A 20,000-nucleotide genomic window follows, 5' to 3' on the forward strand; every position below is an offset into this window, starting at 1 on the left:
TGATGTGTTGATTGATTAATTGATTGATTGATTGATTGATTGATTGATTGATTGACGGATTGGTCGATCGTTCCAGGCCATGTCGGCGGCTCCACTCCTGGTGGCCCTGCTCCAGGTGGCAGTGCTGCCCTCTGTCTTCGGCGGGGCGTACTACGGGCACAACGGTCACAGCGGGCATCCTCAGCAGCACCTCCCCCAGCACCCACAGATCCCCCAGATACCCCATATGGGCAACAAGGACAAGGGCTACATGCATTACCAGCACTACAGGAAGGACCTGCCTCAAATACCCCGCGGGAAGGAGAAGGGTAAGAGAACGCAGCAGAGATCCACACACACCACCACTCACAGGACACTTACACTGACTGATGCTGAACCACTGAATGACTCACGGCTCACGACTCACAGGACACTTACACTGACTGATGCTGAACCACTGAATGACTCACGGCTCATGACTCACAGGACACTTAAACTGACTGATGCTGAACCACTGAATGACTCACGGCTCATGACTCACTAATCACTTACACTGACTGATGCTGAACCACTGAATGACTCACGGCTCACAGGACACTTACACTGACTGATGCTGAACCACTGAATGACTCACGACTCACTGGACACTTACACTGACTGATGCTGAACCACTGAATGACTCACGGCTCACGACTCACAGGACACTTACACTGACTGATGCTGAACCACTGAATGACTTACGGCTCACGACTCACAGGACTCTCACACTGACGGATGCTGCCTTCCTCAAACCTGACATTCACCCTTTAATGTCTGCTCAACCTTTTGGAAGAGCATGCCTATTACTAAATTGTATCACGGTTTTGAGTCCCTAATTATGCATTTTGGACTTTGGACTGGCTATTTTCCATCATTGTCAGGTGTTCTGTCGAGTTATGCTTTATTGTTGAGATGTGCTACCACAGCGTAAGTCAATAGCATTTTTGATTAATATGGTGCTGTTCTGCAATAAGCTAAAGTGCTTCTACCAGCCACACCCTATCTAGTGTTCTATAGAGGAATCAGGTGGTAGCCTACATGACAACACTACTGAACACATATTTCAAAATGGAAAGGTGAACTAAACAAACCTGAATATGTCAGTTTCTTAGCTTAGCAATTTCAATTGACACATGTGAAATTATGAAATATTGTGCATTGAGGTAGCATAAAATTACAGTAAGTGTACTTCTAACAGCGGGTTTTGAGTTTTTGGGGTTTTGGTAGCACAACTCGACAAGTAACCCAGTTCGACAGAATAGCAGTCTGGAGTTTCTGCATTGAAAAGTTTATATGCCCATTAAATCGTTCAGTCAAATCATTTGGGCAGGTTTTACATGACCATGGACAGATAAGCAACCGTGTACCAGTCATCTATGTCACCTGAGCGAGAGTTGATTTTGGTTCCAAAAAAACCCCCACTGCCGCTGGAGAATATCCACTATTGCGTGTCTTAAACTAGATATTGACAGGGCATTTACTTTAAAAGACAAACAGAAAACAGTGATTACGGGCCCTATCATGACATTCTAAAGCGCATCGTCACTCGTCAAAAGCTTATTCAAATTTAGTAGGATGTCCAGTCCACATTGGGAGGGGTTTCATTATCAAACGTAGAGCGCATGGCGCAACAAGGTGTTCCTAGGTTTTTTAATCAGTCATATGGGTGTGTTTGGGGCGTAACATCATTTAAACCAATGAGAATGACATTTGTAATTCCCTTTAACGGCGCAAAGTGCGATGTCAAATAAATGCATCGGTATTTTGACATTCTACGGCGCATTTCAAGGAGGCTTCTTGTGAGACCGTATGGAATAGTCATTCCACTAAATCATGCTTTACTAAAACCTAGCATAGCCTTCAGGCATTTGCACTCGTCTATTATTTGAACTCATTGGCAAAGTCAAACTAACTTCACCAAGGTGTCAGTCAACGACAAGACAGTTAAATGCAGCTACTTTCACTATTGACTGACAATGGGTTACCATCGAAAACATAGGCTGAAAAAACCAACACTTACAACAGATATAGCTCAAATGACTGAACAAAACAACATTTATCCTGCAGAGGAGTTGCTTATATCTCGTGACAGTGCGTCTTCAGCTGTGCTCCATACGTGTCTCTTGCCTCTCTCCTAATCACTTTTAACCGTCATTACCAATTTGCAAATCATGGTAAATACCTACTCATCATGAGATGTACAGTATTTCGTAATATCTTTATTCTAATTATGTTTCCCATTGTAATCGTGCAATTTGTAATGTTTTGCATGGATGTGCGCTGGTGTGCGTTCATGAATGATAGAAGGATGGTGCGTGCACCTGCCAATATGACTGTTGACAATGCGCTTTTAAAATAACATATAAACAACTCGCCATAGACTTCTGACCAGGTGTACAATAGCGATTTTTAGACAATGCGCCAGGCCACTCCCTAAATTGTTAAATGCCACACCCCTGGGCGCATTGTTTCAAAAAATAAATTTGCAAAATAAGGAATTAAACTTTGCGCCGGGTGGAAAACGATTTTTACGCCATGCGCCAGGGTGCACAATACAGCCATACGACATTTGACATCCTCAAATTGTATGGGTGAGGAAAATTCGAGATGGCCTACAGGCGCACCCCATAATCACATCCAAATGACTATGCTAAGCTAACTATATAACAAGTAACAGCAGCAGTAACTCTTAGTAGTTAGTAGTTCATAGGCTATTCAAACTGTGCGACCAGTCCACAGTGTGCTGCACCGTCAGAGATGGTCTGCATGGATCACAGATCAACAGTGATCCGTTACACCCTTACAGCACATTCCTACTGATGGAGCAGCATATCTCAACCACAAATACAAATGCTATATCACACACTTCATACAGGCCTGCTAATTAATGACATTACCATATATATATACTGTATATAAGCTGTCGTCCCAGATAGCAAGAGGCTGGCGAGGCGGGCCACTGTCGGTCCATTGGGGGCATAGCTGGCGGTCCGCTGGCATTTTGCTCATTAGTTCTCTGGCGGTCCACTGGCAGGTTGCAGACAAATTACCCAATATTTTGCCACTATTGGTCTAAAATCTTTTACATTTGTTCAGTTATACGCCATATATCATTTTATTAACTTTTCTTAATATTCATGACAAGTTAAATTTAAAGAGATGGTGGTCCAACGGCGGACCACAAGTGGCACGCCACTGGCGGTATACCACCAGTGGTCCGCTATCTGCCAATCTGATTTTGCTATCTGGGGGTATAGCTCTACTGTCATACAGATCTGATCTTGGGAGGGGATTTCAGAACATCAACCCCAATATTGCTCTTATTGTGCAATGAGACAATTAATCTTGAACCAATTTCATGAAGACAACAATGTAAACGTCACAGTACACACATAGGCCTACTAGTGAGCAGCTGTGGCCTACTGGTTAGCGCTTCAGACTTGTAACCGGAGGATTGCCGGTTTGAACCCCGACCAGTAGGCACGGCTGAAGTGCCCTTGAGCAAGGCACCTAACCCCTCACTGCTCTCCGAGCGCCGCTGTTGTTGCAGGCAGCTCGCTGTGCCGGGATTAGTGTGTGCTTCACCTCACTGTGTGTTCACTGTGTGCTGAGTGTGTTTCGCTAATTCACGGATTGGAATAAATGCAGAGACCAAATTTCCCTCATGGGATCAAAAGAATATACTTATATACTAATGGGTCAAACCATGGGGTTCACACAACGTCACAGTACACTGGGCCAAACCATGGGGTTCACACAAACATCTTATCCAGCCCAGAAGATTATGTGGAGTTCAAAGGTCAAACAAATTCAACTGCCAAAAAGCAGTGGTGTGGGGATGTTTTAGCCAAGGGTGAGTCTGGGCAAATAACAGTGCCAGAAGTATAGTTTTCAGGGAGAAGTACTAGTATATAATTCATCTGGATTATAGGACTATTATAGGACTACAGCTTTTTAAACTAAAATCTAAAATAGTGTAACAGAGGCAAATTGAGCTAGCATGCTAGTTGCGCGTGAAAATCCTCACACCCCTAACCTTAAGAACACACTGAGCTAAAAGCCAAGGCTTCCAACTCAGTGGTTAGAAGCGTTCTTAAGGTTAGGGGTGTGATGATTTACATGCGCAGCTAGCATATGCTAGCTCAGTTTGCCTCTGTTACAATAGCACTCAGTAGAGAGAGAAAAGTATCTAGGATCTGTAACATATTCTCTGCCAAGGAGGTTATGTTTTCATCTATTTCTGTCTGAATCGTTGTTAAAAGGTTTACATTTACATGTATTCATTCAGCAGACACTGTGATTTACAAAAATGAGGAACAAACTACAAGTTACCATTTTAGGCAATGGATCAAGTACAAACCTGTTAAATTGCTGTGCTGGGGCCTGGGGGGTATTCCAGAAAGCAGGTTTACTGGCTTAACTGGGTATGTTAACCCAGAGTTAGCGGTAAACCTGGGATTTCAGTTCCAGAAAGCTCAAAAATGATCAGGCTATGTAAGTAACTATGGTAACATAGGCTCTGAACTGAACTGGGTATGTAAACCCAGAGTAAACGGTAAACCTGGGATTTCAGTTCCAGAAAACTCAAAAATGATCAGGCTATGTAAGTAACTATGGTAACATAGGCTCTGAACTTAACCTGGTAGGGGGTAGGTTTTGTTCAGGTTATGTTAAATTATGTTCGGTTATTTTAGTACATGTTCAATCCGCTATTTTTACACTTGTCACGCAATGGCGTTTCATTTTGACGAAGGTCCGATTGACAAAGAAGCACAAAATCATATAATATTCATCCGTGCAATTCACCGTGAGAGGGCGATAAGACCACGATGATAGCCTATCCATTCTTTTCCAACGAGTTTTTCAAGAGCGCTAGAGTTTTTCAGCTGAATCCTAAATATAGGCTACTTAAAAAGCATTCTCCTACATTACGCATGGTGGATTAGAATAGAATAAAATAAATCTTTAATGTAGGCTAGCTAGCCTACACCATATGGACATTTGTGTTTGGCTCACCAGACAGATGTACAAACAACATCTCAGACACATTGAAGATATAGGCTAATTAAAACAAGTACAGTACAAAAAAGGGGAAACATAGCCTATAGAAAATTAATAAATAAGTTTAAATATAGCTGTACAGCTCAGCCGGGTATGCATGTTGTCACTAAGTTTGGTTAAGAATGCTGATGGCATTTGGGATAAAATATTTTTTAATAGGCTACACACGCTCTCCGACTGGGAGTTTTTGTAGTGTTGGAGACGCAGAGCCTATCGGCAAGCTGTCGGTAGGTGCGTAAAGTTTGGCTTGCGCTAAAGCAGTTCCTGCGCAACTTCATTCGTTTTCCTGGACACAAACCCACGAGGATCATTAAAGTGTAGTTTCACCAACTGGCAGGTCAGCATCACTTATTAAATTTTCCAAATGTGCACCGAAATGTGTCCAATAGGCTACCCATGCCTTCCGACATTCACCCTTCCGATGATGGAGCGCAAAAGTTTAACTTGGCCCACAGCTGCAGGACCCGCGTTAAAATAGAAAATTACATTTGGGATTCTCAAAGAATTCTATGGCCCACTCAATCTGTGACAACTAGGCTAGTTTAAGAAAGCATCATTCAAAGCAGTCAATACAATACGTGATGTCCAGTGAATTATTTAATTGTTCTTTTGACATTAAATAGGCTATCTTAAACATACGCATTTACACGGTCAGTTAGGCTATTCTCTGCCAAGCAAGGTCTCGGACGCAGGCGCTTAAGTATTGCTCTTTTTTTGTTATTACAGTTCTCTCCTCCTCGTAAGCCTCGACTACTCCGCCTCTAAAAAATACGGTGCTCAATTCCTTTCGCCGGTTTCACTCATGATTTCGACTCTCAATAGATGATGCCTTTATAAGTTCGCCGTGAACGTGCACAACTCTAACACAGATTATCTAGATTATCTATCTAGGTTATCTAACACAGGGTTGATTGAACTAACTGGTAACCGGTGTTTTGGAACCGACAGCTCTGGTTTAGTCCCCATAGGTTCAGACAACCCAGAGGTTAAGTTTTATCTCAGTGTTTGTTAAACCTCCTTTCTGGAATACCCCTCTGTACTACGAAGGGAGCTTAACCTACCCAGATGTAACCCAGGGTTACTTTGTTAAACCAGGGTTGACAAAACCTGGTTATCTTAAATGGTGTTAATCGGTACTACGACGCTGATTATGAAGTTGATTTGTTGAGCCGGGTTAACCTGTGCGTTCACATAAAGGGGCGGGTTGCAGCGCAAGTCACCACTTTCAATGATGACGCGATCACCTTATTTTACGGATGAGGAATGCACAATTATTATGACAAGTTATGAGTAATTAAAACCGCTCTACGACAAAAATCAAATACGTCGGCAGTGAGCAAAGCAAGGCTGTTGGCAACATATTACAGATCGGGTAGCCTAAATGCCTAAAAGTAAAGTTTTATTCCCACATGTTCTTCAAATATGTGTTACGGAGGATTAGTAGCTTACGGAATGTCTGAAATGAGTTGAAATAATTAAATAGCCTAATTTGAGTTCATAGAAAGGCCTACAGATGCAACCCAATTCAGAAGTGGGCATACAGATTACAGTAATATGGATAATTGAATGTTTAAGTAGCCCCCATTGACTGATTTAGTGAATGCCTAATCCTGTAAACATTTCAGATGCAACACCATTGCCAAACGCACATGGCAGAAGGTGAAAATGAAACACAAAAACATTATGCAGAATAGTAGGTTTATATAGTTATAGCTTGCATTAATATTTCTTAATTATGAAAACATGTAGGCCTAGGCCTAGCTTATAGCCTTCACTTGGCCTCTGTTTTACAGCTAACAAGAAACAGGTGTCTTCGAACACTACTGTAGGAGGAAAGGCACCAGAGTGTTTTACAGTAGCAGAGGAGTTGGCCATCGCAAATAACAGTGGAAGGCCGATTATGGAGGGGTTGAGGGAGGCATTGGTCGGATTCTGGTGCTGTGGAAATGTGTTGCCTTTATGTGCAGGGTACAGTAATATGACATTCAATTCAACAAGTTTGTTAAAATGGTGATTTTTATTTATTAGGCCTACTGTAGGCTATGTCCGATTTATTTTAGGACGTACAGTATTCTTGCATCACCGATTGAATACATGAATGTCCACGTACGGGCATTGCTATGAGACGTCTTCCTAGATCATTTGACAAAGATAACGAATTCCCTCGGCTGACAATCTATATCTTCATAGAGAATATCGTCCGGTAGGCTATATATATTTTCTGGCGGTCTCTAAAACCCCTCGCCCTGCAAAGAGAGTCCCTCACGATTTTTTGCTCCAATGTTGTATGGATCATCCAGGTGCGCCCGACATGTCTCGAGAAATTGTTAGTGGAGGGGTGGTACTTATAAAGGATGTGGTTAACGGAAACCCCGGGTTAACCAAGAACATAACCTGGTCGGAGCAGGTTTGAGATGCAGCGCCAATTGCCATGGCAGCATACCTCGGTTAAAACCTATCCACCTTTCAGAGTATGCGGGTTAATCGGGAAGTTACGCCACGCGGATCAAGTTACTCGGTTACCCAGATAAGCCAGAAACCCCGCCAGAGTACAGGCCCCAGAGGGGTATTCCAGAAAGGAGGTTTAACAAACACTGAGATAAAACTTAACCTCTGGGTTGTCTGAACCTGTGGCTTACTAAACCTGAGCTGTCGGTTCCAAAACACCGGTTACCAGTTAGTTCAATCAACCCTGTGTTAGATAACCTAAAGTTGTCTTGGCGTTCATGGCTTAACTTATAAAGGCATCATCTATTGAGAGTCGAAACAATGAGTGAAACCGCTAAACAAAGAGCACCGTATTTTTCAGAGGCGGAGTAGTCGAGGCTTACGAGGAGAGAACTGTAATAACAAAAAAAAGAGCAATACTTAAGCGCCTGCGTCCGAGACCTTGCTTGGCAGAGAATAGCCTAACTGACCGTGTAAATGCGCACGTTTAGGATAGCCTATTTAATGTCAAAGGCACAATTAAATAATTCACTGGACATCACGTATTGTATTGACTACTTTGAATGATGCTTTCTTAAACTAGCCTACCTTGTCACAGATTGAGTGGGCCATAGAATTCTTTGAGAATCCCACATGTAATTTTCTATTTTAACACGGGTTCTGCAGCTGTGGGCCAAGTTAAACTTTTGCGCTCCATCTTGGGAAGGGTTAGTGTCGGAAGGCATGGGTAGCCTATTGGACACATTTCAGTGCACATTTGGAAAATTTAATAAGTGATGCTGACCTGCCAGTTGGTGAAACTACATTAATGATCCTCGTGGGTTTGTGTCCAGGATAAGCGAATGAAGTTAGCAATGCGAGGGACTGCTTTAGCGCAAGGCAAACTTTATGCACTGACCGACAGCTTGCCGATATGCTCTCATCTCTCCAACACTACAAAACTCCCAGTCGGAGAGCGTGTGTAGCCTATTAAAAATATTTTATCCCAAAATGCCATCAGCATTCTTAACCAAACTTAGTGACAACATGCATACCCAGCTGAGCTGTACAGCTATATTTAAACTTATTTATCAATTTTCTATAGGCTATGTTTCCCCTTTTTTGTACTGTACTTGTTTTAATGATATCTTCAATGTGTCTGAGATGTTGTTTGTCCATCTGTCTGGTGAGCCAAACACAAATGTCCACTACATTAAAGATTTATTTTATTCTATTCTAATCCACCATGCTGCTTTTCAAGTAGCCTATATTTAGGATTCAGCTGAAAAACTCTAGCGCTCTTGAAAAACTCGTTTGGAAAATAATGGATAGGCTATCATATGATGTCGTGGTCTTATCGCCCTCTCACTGTGAATTGCACGGATGAATATTACATGATTTTGTGCTTCTTTGTCAATCGGACCTTCGTCAAAATGAAACGCCATTGTGTGACAAGTGTAAAAATAGCGGCCTGATTGAACATGCACTGAAATAACCGAACATAACCTGAACAAAACCTACCCCCTACCAGGTTAAGTACAGAGCCTATGTTACCATAGTTACTTACATAGCCTGATCATTTTTGAGCTTTCTGGAACTGAAATCCCAGGTTTACCGTTTACTCTGGGTTTACATACCCAGTTCAGTTCAGAGCCTATGTTACCATAGTTACTTACATAGCCTGATCATATTTGAGCGTTCTGGAACTGAAATCCCAGGTTTACCGCTAACTCTGTGTTAACATACCCAGTTAAGCCAGTAAACCTGCTTTCTGGAATACCCCTCAGGTCTGACTCACAGGTTGCCTACGTCATCATTAGTGTTGTCATCACCTACACAAAGTTAAAAAGTGAATAATACACGTGTAAAATGGCATTTGATATTACTAACAGATGGAGTATTGTCCAGGCCATGACAATGTCAGTGGTATTATCCTGACATTTATAGTGTTAGAATTTAGATAGAATTAATAGAATTTGGTGACTCATGATTGGGATTCGTTTCCAACTCTTGCATTGCGACATATGCTAACTTTGAAATCACTGGTCCAGCCATACCAATTACATTGATCAGAGATTCCTAACATTACTTCCTACTTTGCCTAAACTTTACAAACTGACAATAAACAACAGCCAGGAAACAATGTATGTGGGTCTACATTAGCTGTAAATAAATTTCTGCATTTTTGACGTTTGCAGGTGTTGCTGCTACTGTTTATCACAATAACTTTCGGTTTCGTCTTCCCCTCTCGTCGCTGATTGGCCTGCCATTTTACTTGTTTGAGGGAAACAGTTATGAACTAAGATGTTCCAGACTAGGGCTGTGTCCCAAACCGCATACTTCCATCAGTACACTGCTAGTGTACACTGAGCCCTTATTTGCATTGTGCACACTTTTAGATTGTTAGTATTGTCCCAATTAATATCTGCACTATATACTTAAACTAAGTATTTGACGTGTGCAAGTAGGCAGACATAGCCTAGATCTCCCAGAAAGAAGATATAGGTGGGTGTGGTCAGGCTATTAATTTTCAGCATTGGTAGGCACTTTATAGTATGTGCGTGTATAAGAATTTCAAATTGATTCGTCAGTCGATTTAAATGAAAATCAATGTCTCCGTTCATTTAGACGCAGAATTATTGAGAGCTTTTCCTACATTCCAACCAACCAACCAAACAGACGGGTGAAAACATAACCTCCTTGTTTACAGCGAGTGATTTGGTTTGTCCTTTCTGGACTACCGTAGCTAGAGGCCAGTGCAATATGTCAGACTCCATAGAGTGGGGTCTGCTTCATATAAAAGACTGAGCTAATTCTAAGCTTATGGAAAGACAACAATTCATATTTATACATAACATGCATGTATACAGTTTTGAATAATATTCAATATTTTCTTCCAACATATTAATGTTATTAATCATGTGATTGTACGGGTTTATGCATTTTACTAAAACAATTAAATATCAAATTACAAATATACTGAAAACACTAAAAATATTCTAAATCTAATATGTTAATTCTCAATCTAATTTGACATTTACATTTATCATATTTGATATTGTTCTTCCACGTGTTTAACTTATATCACTAACATACAACAAATACCATGCCATGACATGCTAAATATTATGGCAACACATGTACCTTTGAATGAACACAAACACACTATAATAATTTAAATAGTGCATCATACTGGTTTTCATACCTGGAGTTCCTTACTGTTAAAGTTAAATACTTAAGTACATAAGTATTTACAGGTATTCTGTGCTGAATCATTATTATATAATATTTCATTTGCTTTATTAAGGGATGATGTATTGATATTTCTGTTGTTATTGATCGTGGCTGCTTGCCACGAAGAGAATATATCTCAAGAGAATACACCTCAACCTCACAAAAGGATGTTTGCAGGTCTACATACTGGTTGGTGGTGAATGAGGATGGCATGTCGTAATGAAGTTAAAGTTAAATTGATTACTTACCTCCAGCTCTTCTTCTGCCCCTGCAGGTCTCACCATTCCCCAGGGAGAGGTAGGTATCCCCCAGGGGGAACTGGGGCCTGCTGGACCTCCAGGACCCTCTGGGCCGCCTGGCCCAGCTGGACCCCCCGGTCCCCCCGGTAACGGACTCCCTGGGCCGGGAGGAAATCCTGGACTCCCCGGACCTCCAGGACACGCCGGAGTCGGAAAACCCGGAATGCCAGGGTTGCCAGGGAAACCGGGTGGACCCGGCCTGCCAGGGCCCCCTGGAGATCAAGGTCTGAGCGGGGGAGAGGGGCCCGAGGGGCCAGTCGGTCCCTCAGGGCCTCCAGGACCCCCTGGGCTCCCCGGCATGGGCAAACCTGGGGGTCAGGGCCTGCCCGGGGCCCCGGGGATGAAAGGAGAGCCTGGACACAAGGGACTTCCAGGGCTCCCTGGCCTGCCAGGACCAAAGGGAGACAAAGGCATCGGGATGCCTGGGTTGCCTGGACACAAGGGGCCTGCAGGACCACCGGGGCGCCCAGGACAAGGTGGTCTGCCAGGAATCGGAAAACCAGGAATGCCTGGAATGCCGGGGCCTCCAGGCGTGTCAGGAAAACCTGGACCTACCGGAGAGCCCGGACCCTCAGGGCCGCCTGGACAGGAGGGACCTCAGGGAATGCCCGGACCAGATGGAATTGGAAAACCAGGACTGGACGGCGCTCCAGGGCAACCAGGCCCACAGGGTGGCAAAGGACAACCAGGTCTGCCAGGGTTGCCAGGAAAACCGGGACTGCCAGGAATTGGCAAACCAGGATACCCCGGACCAAAGGGAGATAAGGGGGAGGGAGGCCAGCCAGGTGCCTTCGGGCCAAAGGGAGACAAAGGACCAGGAGGTGCGCCAGGACAACTAGGCCCGCCAGGACCAAACGGACCTCCTGGGCCGCCGGGTCGCATGGGGCCCCCAGGGGGCATAGGTGTACCTGGACAAAGAGGTGAAGGAGGACCTGTGGGACCGAAAGGTGAAATTGGACCCCTCGGAGAACCAGGACCCACAGGGTTGCCAGGTGAAGCTGGAGCCCCAGGAGAGGGAGGCGAGCCTGGGCCAAGAGGGCCACCAGGGTCAGTGGGTCCCCAGGGCGAAGGAGGACAGAAGGGTCAGCAAGGACCTCCCGGTCAACCTGGTCTGCCCGGCCTGAAGGGTGAAGGAGGCGACCCTGGTCCAGAGGGCCCTCAAGGACCAAAGGGAATTCCAGGAATCACTGGTCCCGGTGGCCCGATTGGACCTCCTGGACCTCCCGGACCTAAAGGAGAGGGAGGTCCACCGGGTCAACCTGGTCCTGCTGGAGAGGGGAACCCAGGTGTGGCAGGCCCAATCGGACCTCCAGGAAAAACAGGACCTTCGGGCCCACCTGGCCAACCTGGTCGAACCGGACTCCCCGGCCCTCCCGGTCCACCTGGAGCCCCGGCGCCCGTACCGGACCTGGAGGCCGTGCTGCCCGAGATGGGCCCGGCGCTGGACGGTGTGAAGACCTACAAGGGCAAGGGCAAGTACGGCGGAACACCCCAGGTCATCGCCAGTGGGCTAGAGATGCCCGCCTTCACCGCCACCCTGACCACTCCCTTCCCGCCCGTTGGCACGCCTGTGGTGTTCGACAAGATCCTCTACAACGGCCGGCAGAACTACAACCCGCAGACGGGCGTGTTCACCTGTGACCTGCCCGGCATCTACTACTTCAGCTACCACGTGCACTGCAAGGGCACCAACGTGTGGGTGGGGCTGTACCGCAATGGGGAGCCCGTGATGTACACCTACGACGAGTACAAGAAGGGCATCCTAGATCAGGCGTCCGGCAGTGCCGTGGTGCCCCTGCAGCCTGGCGACGCGGTCCACATCGAGCTGCCCTCCGATCAGGCGGCTGGCCTCTACGCCGGCCAGTACGTCCACTCCTCCTTCTCCGGATTCCTGCTCTACCCGATGAGAGAGAGAGAGAGAGAGAGAGAGAGAGAGGTGAAAGAGAGGGAGGGAGGGGAGAAGTACTAAAGAAGAGAAAGAATAAGAAGGGCGAGAAAAGAGTGAATAGAAAAAGAGAGAAAGAAGAAAGAGAGAAAAGAGAAAGGACTTCATGTTTGTTTTTGATGTCATGCTGAGGCTCTGTGTAGCAGAAGAAAAGACTTGTGGGGCCTGTGAGGAAGATCATGGTGCATGTTAGTGTGTGTGTGTGTGTGTGTTTGTGAGAGAGAGAAGGAGAGACAGACAGAGAGAGTGTGTATGCGTGTAATAATGTAAAAGATAATGAGAGCATGTTTATAGAAGTATGAGTGAAAAACAGTGATCGCAGTGTGTGTGTGTGTGTGTGTGTGACAGAGAGGGAGAGAGAGCAAATGTATGTGCATGTGAATTTGTATGTGTATTTGTGTGTGTGTGTACAGTATGTGTGTGTGTGTCTGTCTGTCTGTCTGTACACTAATGGTACATTTATGTATTGCTATAATAATCTTACTGGGTACACCTGACTGTATTGCGTGTACCAAGTGTAGTGCTGTTTTGACATGAATTGTATTGCTATGATCTCAGTACAGGGCTCCGAGAGTGCAAGCTATGGAACAAACCTACATTCATTTGGATTTACTCAAATGATTCTTTTGATATGAAATTGTCAAACCCATGTGTAACAACCCCTAAATCAGTGACTGATGTAGTCCCCTTTCTGAGACAAAAGCAGCTTTCAGAGATTGATTAATTTCCTGTCGTACCAGACTGGCAGCTGCCATCACACTGAGGCAACGAATGTAACTCCTGAAATAATGACTAATGTGATTATTCTAAAAAATTAATCTTAGTTTGGTTGGCGACAGGTGTGGGTAACTCGGCTTCAGAAATACAAAGTCCAACCGCATATGTGCCCCAGCCACTCATTAAAACCGGCTGATTCTAAGTAGCAAAACTGTACAGCCAGGTATATCAACTAAAAACATAGGTATATCAACATAAACACCTGTGTTAAGGTATATCAACAGAAAACACCTGTGTTACTGTGCACAGGTACTTTATGAAGCCAGGGTTACCCACCTATGGTTGACAATGACCAGAAGCCCAACATGATATAAAGTCATCTTTTATTGGACGTGATGATATGATTTGAATACTTATGTTGTTGTTTTTTTCATGTAATTAAACATGTTAATTGGTAAAACTCAGTTAAGTTTAGAGTGTGTGTTGAAGCATGCCCGTACCATTTGCATTTGTGAAAAAAAGAATTTGACATATATAGCAGCTCACTGAGGATTACAGCTGGGGCTTATGTGACATGGATCTAGCTCACATCTGGCAACAAATCGTTCAGGAAGTCTGTCACACACAGTGTCCACACACCACACACGTACACACAGTGATACATATTTACAGAGGGAACATATGCAGTTCTAATAATGTAGATTTGTATTATGTCTCCCACAACCCGTCAGACACCGATCCCCACCCTCTGCCCTCAACTGACCCTGGTCTCATTCACATTCAGCAGGTCCATGGCAGTCTAGGAACTGACAGGAGCCAAGTTGGATCTGTCCCAGAATCCATTTGGCTGCTACAGTATCTATACTGATCTATACCATGTGCTACCACAGACTCATGATTTCATAACCAGTAGCACCAATATAGGGCAAACTCCAGGATTCTAAGACCAGTAGAAGTAGAACAGGCCAAAGAGAGCCAGAATCCAGTCCGGAACCCAGATTCAGAACCCCGTCCATTCTGTCGGTGTCCACTGATCCAGCTAGTGCTTTCGCAGACCCTGGGGGTTAGGGCCAGTAGAACTTTTTCCTTTTTTCCCCCCTTTTCCTTCAAGTGGCCAACCCATTGAAAATGGTCTTCTGATTTTAAATGAAGTTAATATCTTTGGCTGGCTTTTGAGCAGTAGGTTTTGTGCCACCAGGCTATGGTCTACATAAGGGGTTTATCTTTGGTGCTAAACATAGTAAGATAGCATATTTTAAATTATACGCTATGTTTTACTTTCTTAATGTTATAATTGCAATGTTAAATTCTGTTTTTTTTTTTTAAATAAAGTTGAATTACTTAAATGTACATGTTGATGTATTTCTCATAATTTAATATGTTGACTGACAATATACAAAAAAAAACACAGAACTGAATAAACAGCATTAGTGAACATCACAAAATATGTCTGTAAGAAGTGTAGGTGTTAGTAATTATAGTTCATTAGAAACTAGATGTACCGCATAGCGGTACAAAATATGACAGCCACTCAGTCCTGTACATCCATTCCGCGAACATAAATCACACTAACCAATTTGTCTCCATCTTCTACTCCATCCCCCACTCTGTGTGTGTGTGTGCGGGCCGCACAGAAAGTAGCCTACTTGCGCTGCGAAGGTGAATAGATTTGTAGTACTAGCCAAAAAATTCGTAGCATTGTTATAAAACCTTTAAAATCTCTAAACAATCACAAGTAGGGCAGTTCATCACAGTTCATCCATTGCAACTGGACTGATGAAAGGTCATGTACACCTGTAGGCTACATTGTATAGGGAAAGCTGAAGGTATCAGTTTTACTTTTATTTATTTATTTTTTATTTATTAATAAACAAAACAATCCCTGTCATTTCCATGCAGTTTTCAACAGCTATCAAGAAGAGAGGTCATGCCATGGATTTTTGTGAATGTTTCTTCTTCTACATACTGTATGCAAAATTTTATCTTTAGTTCACATGATATTCAACTTTATTGTCAAAAATACCAATAGTCTAAAATGAAATGCAGTTTAACATCTAGCCAGTGGTACAAATAACTGACATGTCTAAAAGGGCCTTCATGAAATGCGTTGCTAGACTGTTCACATTTTAACAGGCCAAGTTGAGAGCTGCGTTATTGTTTGTGGCAACGTAGGCACCCGATAGAAATATTGTTTAATTTTGTGATTGAGATATTCACGCTCTGGCGTCCCCTTTGCGACATGTTCGCCCCCCAGTTTCAGAGCTATTCTAAATGCAAAAATGCATAGAGTGACTGTTAACAAACTAGATCCTAGAAACCTGTTAGCTCTCCTAAGCCCTATAAGCTAGGCCTATTACACAACATATATTGTCACTAGGCTATGCTGGTAACCCAAATAAAATCTCCTTTGGGAACCAATGGCTTACAGCAGGGGTTTTCAACTGATTGTGAGCCAGGGGCCACCATTCTGACTAATTGCGTAACGCCAGGACCACCACTAAATAAAAAAACTGATTTCCACATTGCAACTACTGAATCCATGGTCAGGGACCACAAGCAATGTCCTCACGGACCACAAGTGGGCCGCGGACCACCGGTTGAAAACCCCTGGCTTACAGGATCAAACTGACTTAAGCTGCCACCTCTTGGCGAAAAGTTGTAATACATTTCACGCAGCTGTGTGAATCACAGAAAGTGCAAATGAAGTGGCCACTTCTAAATGGGACCCACTGTACAGAAGCGGAAGCAAAGATTGTTAAGGCGGAGCAAGATACTTCGTCGTAGTTCATGTCTATGGGCGTGAAATGGGGATCGAATCCTGTCTGCATAAAGAGACGTGTCGATGACGTAATGATGAGCGTACATTGCAACCGGCCAAGCAGCGGCATTAAATAACCGGTGCACAGCTGATAATGTCGATTTTCTCCAGACTGGAATGCTCAAAAATGCTAGAAAAATGTACCTGAAATGTTCAGAAGGGTTTGAGGATCATGAAAACATGCCCAAAATTCACATTCCTAACTCTATAGAACCAAGATCTTAGCATATGTGGTGAAATTCTGAGCTATGCCCATAGACTTCAATGGAGCAGTCGCTGCCTCTGCTCTGCATAAAGGGTGATTTTGACCCCCCCTTGCGATCCGGGTTCCCGGAAGTGGCTCCTGATGAAATACCTTGCTCCGCCTTAACAATCTTTGGCTGAAGGTCTGTGGCTAAAGCAGCCATAATGAAAGTGTTATCATTGTTTGGATACTTTACATGCACATGCTTTTTAATTGCATAGACTACAATTACCAAGCTGGAATCAAGCACATCGATTTTCCTCTCACATCCTAAACACAAACTTCAAACAAACGAACAAGCGTCTCAGTCTCACGCATGTATAGCCATAGGCAAAACTGTATCAGACATAATGTTGGTAAATCATCCATCGCACAGAATGATTTTTGTAGCACATGCAACAGGTACAGCCCTGCCCTGGATACATACAGTCGGCATCTAGTCATAATCGTCATTACCGCCCCCAGTTGCTGTGGTTACCGTGGCTGAAACGTCCCCAAGGAGGGAAATATTAGTTTCAATTGCATGTAATCTAATGGAGGTGCACCGGCTTGAGTAGACTACAGAAAACACCTAGAAAAATATTAAATCTTTTAGCAAACATCAATAAACGGCACAAACACGTTTGAACTGAGAGTTATCTGTGTGTCAACGAGGTTAAGGGTAACATTAAGTTCCCTCATTTTGCTAATTCCAGTTAAATGGCCAGAACTGTCTCCAGTGTACTCATTGTAGAACTGCTTTCAATGGCTGGACGGTGTAGCTCGGTTTGGCAAGCTAAGCCTTTTGCCGTAACACCACATACTCATAAGTTGCATCTTAATTTATTCTCACATGAATGCACATTCCCTACAATGTCTGTGGGAATAGTTTTAACAAGTAATGTGTACCAGTTGGTTATGTTATGACCCTCCGAGAATAAATAAAGGTTGAATGAATGAATGGATGTTACGCTGACGATATAAAGTTAGCCAGTTAGCAACCTGATGCTACCATCATATATAGCTTCCAGAGAAATTTGTCGTCAACATTGGGCAATCGAGGGTGAATTAGGTTGTTAGCATACACTGGACAGTTAAGTGAACACAATTCCTTTAAATTATTGTGTTCAGAAACAAGCAGAACTCCAACTGAATGTAAAACGAATGTATAAAGTCTAAATGCTAGTGAGTTCTCCCATTGACTTCCATTGTGTGATGTTAGCATGCTTTCCCCCTCATGGGGGGTAACCTTTCCGAACGTCTTAACCGACTGTTATGTATACACGGGTTTCCCGTTTACCAACAAAACTAGATGCGCGCGCAGCCGTGAGGCAGAAGACGCTTGGTGGCCGTCCACAACGTTATAAAATAGTCGGCTGCTGTAAGCTACAATCGGATTTTTTTGTATACCCCTGTTGTCTCAATGATAATAACATCTCATTTCAGACTATATTTCAAAGTTTGGCGTTCATTTGGATTATTAATATAACATCATTATTTTGTCATTTTTGGCGAAGACATGCATTCCGTTAGGGATATTGAACATATTTAACATTCTCTAACCATATCGCGGATATCCGAATTGGTGCAGTTTTCAGCACAAAAACTCATTTTATTCTTTTGCTCTTTTGCATTGCTCTATGCTGTTCTGTGGTGCTTTCTGCCTCTTGGTTGCGCACGCATGTTTTCGTGACGTTCCACAGAAATCCATGTATAGCCTATCTCTCAAAGTGCGCTTAAAACATTTGGTTCAAATGGAGATGTAGATCATCACGGGTGCGATTAAAGGGGCGATTAAAGCAGAATGATATTGTATTTTCATTTTTTACCAGGGGGGTGCAAGTCACAAATTAGTGACTATGGGCTAGGTTGATGTGGGCCCTTGAGACCAACTTATCATAAATAATTCTTCATCCTCAGTGCCACGGGGTGGGGGGAGTGGCCCCCGGAGACCAAACGAATTTTTTCCGTAAAAGTCTAGTGGGGCTACATACCCACCAAATTTCATGTGTCCCGGTGTTTCGGTGTCCCGGGTATCGTTGACCAAAGTCAGGAAGTAGATGACGAAAAAAAAAAACTTTGACAATCCCCATAGAGTGGTGAAGTCCCGCCCCTTCCGTTTGCCTCCATGGGACCTATCTTTCAAAAAAATTTGAACGGCAGTCTATGGCGAAAAAGAAATTATTTTCTGGTCCTGGTTGACTTGTGCCTTGAATTACCCATATGATGTTTGTCAATTTTAAAGACAATTTTTCATGTAAAGACATTTGCAGTTTGTTTCGTAACTATTGAATTACAACATTGTGAAAGATCGTAATTCCAACGACTACAAACCCATCAGTAAAAGCACTAGTGGCGTTAGCTCATTCACAGCCACACTAGATTGTACAAGCATACCAGCAACAGGTCTTAATTGGGCTTTCCTTGCGAAGAAAATACCATGAGTCAGAGGATTAAACACATCAGGTAAGTTGTATTAGATCCATAGACTGTACATTACATACTGTTAAGTGACATAGCAGGCAGCAAGATGCAACCGTTAACTAGCATAACAGCTCTTATCGTTTCATCAGAGAATGTCTAATAAGGGGAGAACTGCCACTCTCGGAAAACTTCCGGTTTCTGAACTGGTTGCAGTTCCTTCTGTGGTTCCACATGAGGGCACACGTCCACGAGTGCAGAATGCATGGAGGTCTATGGCGCTGGACCCCTCAAAATCCACTTTTCTCGGGATATAATTTTTTTCAAGTAATTTGAGTATTTGTATTGAAAGGGGAGGCAAAGAAAATACACTTGGTTGAGTATTATATTTTTTAAAGTCACTTAATTGTTCTAAAAAGCCTTTAAAATGTGTCAATGACGTCATTCATTAGCACAATGCTAGCGTGTTATGTGCAACAACGACCCAACTTGTAAGAAATCAAAAGGACATAAGTACTCGTTCATTCAACTTTTGACCTATAACCCATGTTGAAGTTATACAAACTACAATCAAATCTGAGATTTGTCAACGACTGTAGCTCCATTGACTCCCATTCATTCTGCACTCATGGCGATTGACCCCAGTGGAACTCTGGTGGAACTGCATCCAAAATTCGGTACAATGGGACTTAACACGGAGTGGCAAGGCTCTCCGTCATAGACAGTAAAGCTCTCCGTAGACGGGCTCTGGTTTCATTACGTTGGTGACGTACATCGTTCGAGACGAGAGATGTAGTCCACTGAGTGGATTCGCACAAAACCAACAAAACTTTTGAA

At 43.5% G+C, this 20,000-nt stretch overlaps 1 protein-coding gene across 1 annotated transcript in view; it reads left to right on the top strand.

Moving 5' to 3' along the window:
• The window catches only part of col8a1a (collagen, type VIII, alpha 1a), a 24,504-nt gene extending 9,507 nt beyond the window's left edge, over positions 1-14,997 (top strand). The window contains exons 2-3 of the mRNA XM_048238217.1: positions 77-308; positions 11,015-14,997. Of these exons, the coding sequence (XP_048094174.1) occupies positions 80-308; positions 11,015-13,008 (2,223 nt within the window). The 5' untranslated portion in view covers positions 77-79 and the 3' untranslated portion in view covers positions 13,009-14,997. The remainder of the gene's footprint in view (positions 1-76; positions 309-11,014) is intronic.
• The last annotated feature ends 5,003 nt before the right edge of the window (positions 14,998-20,000 follow it).

This window comes from Alosa alosa, chromosome 3, assembly GCF_017589495.1.
Source record: "Alosa alosa isolate M-15738 ecotype Scorff River chromosome 3, AALO_Geno_1.1, whole genome shotgun sequence".
In the NCBI taxonomy this organism is placed as follows: Eukaryota; Metazoa; Chordata; class Actinopteri; order Clupeiformes; family Clupeidae; genus Alosa; species Alosa alosa.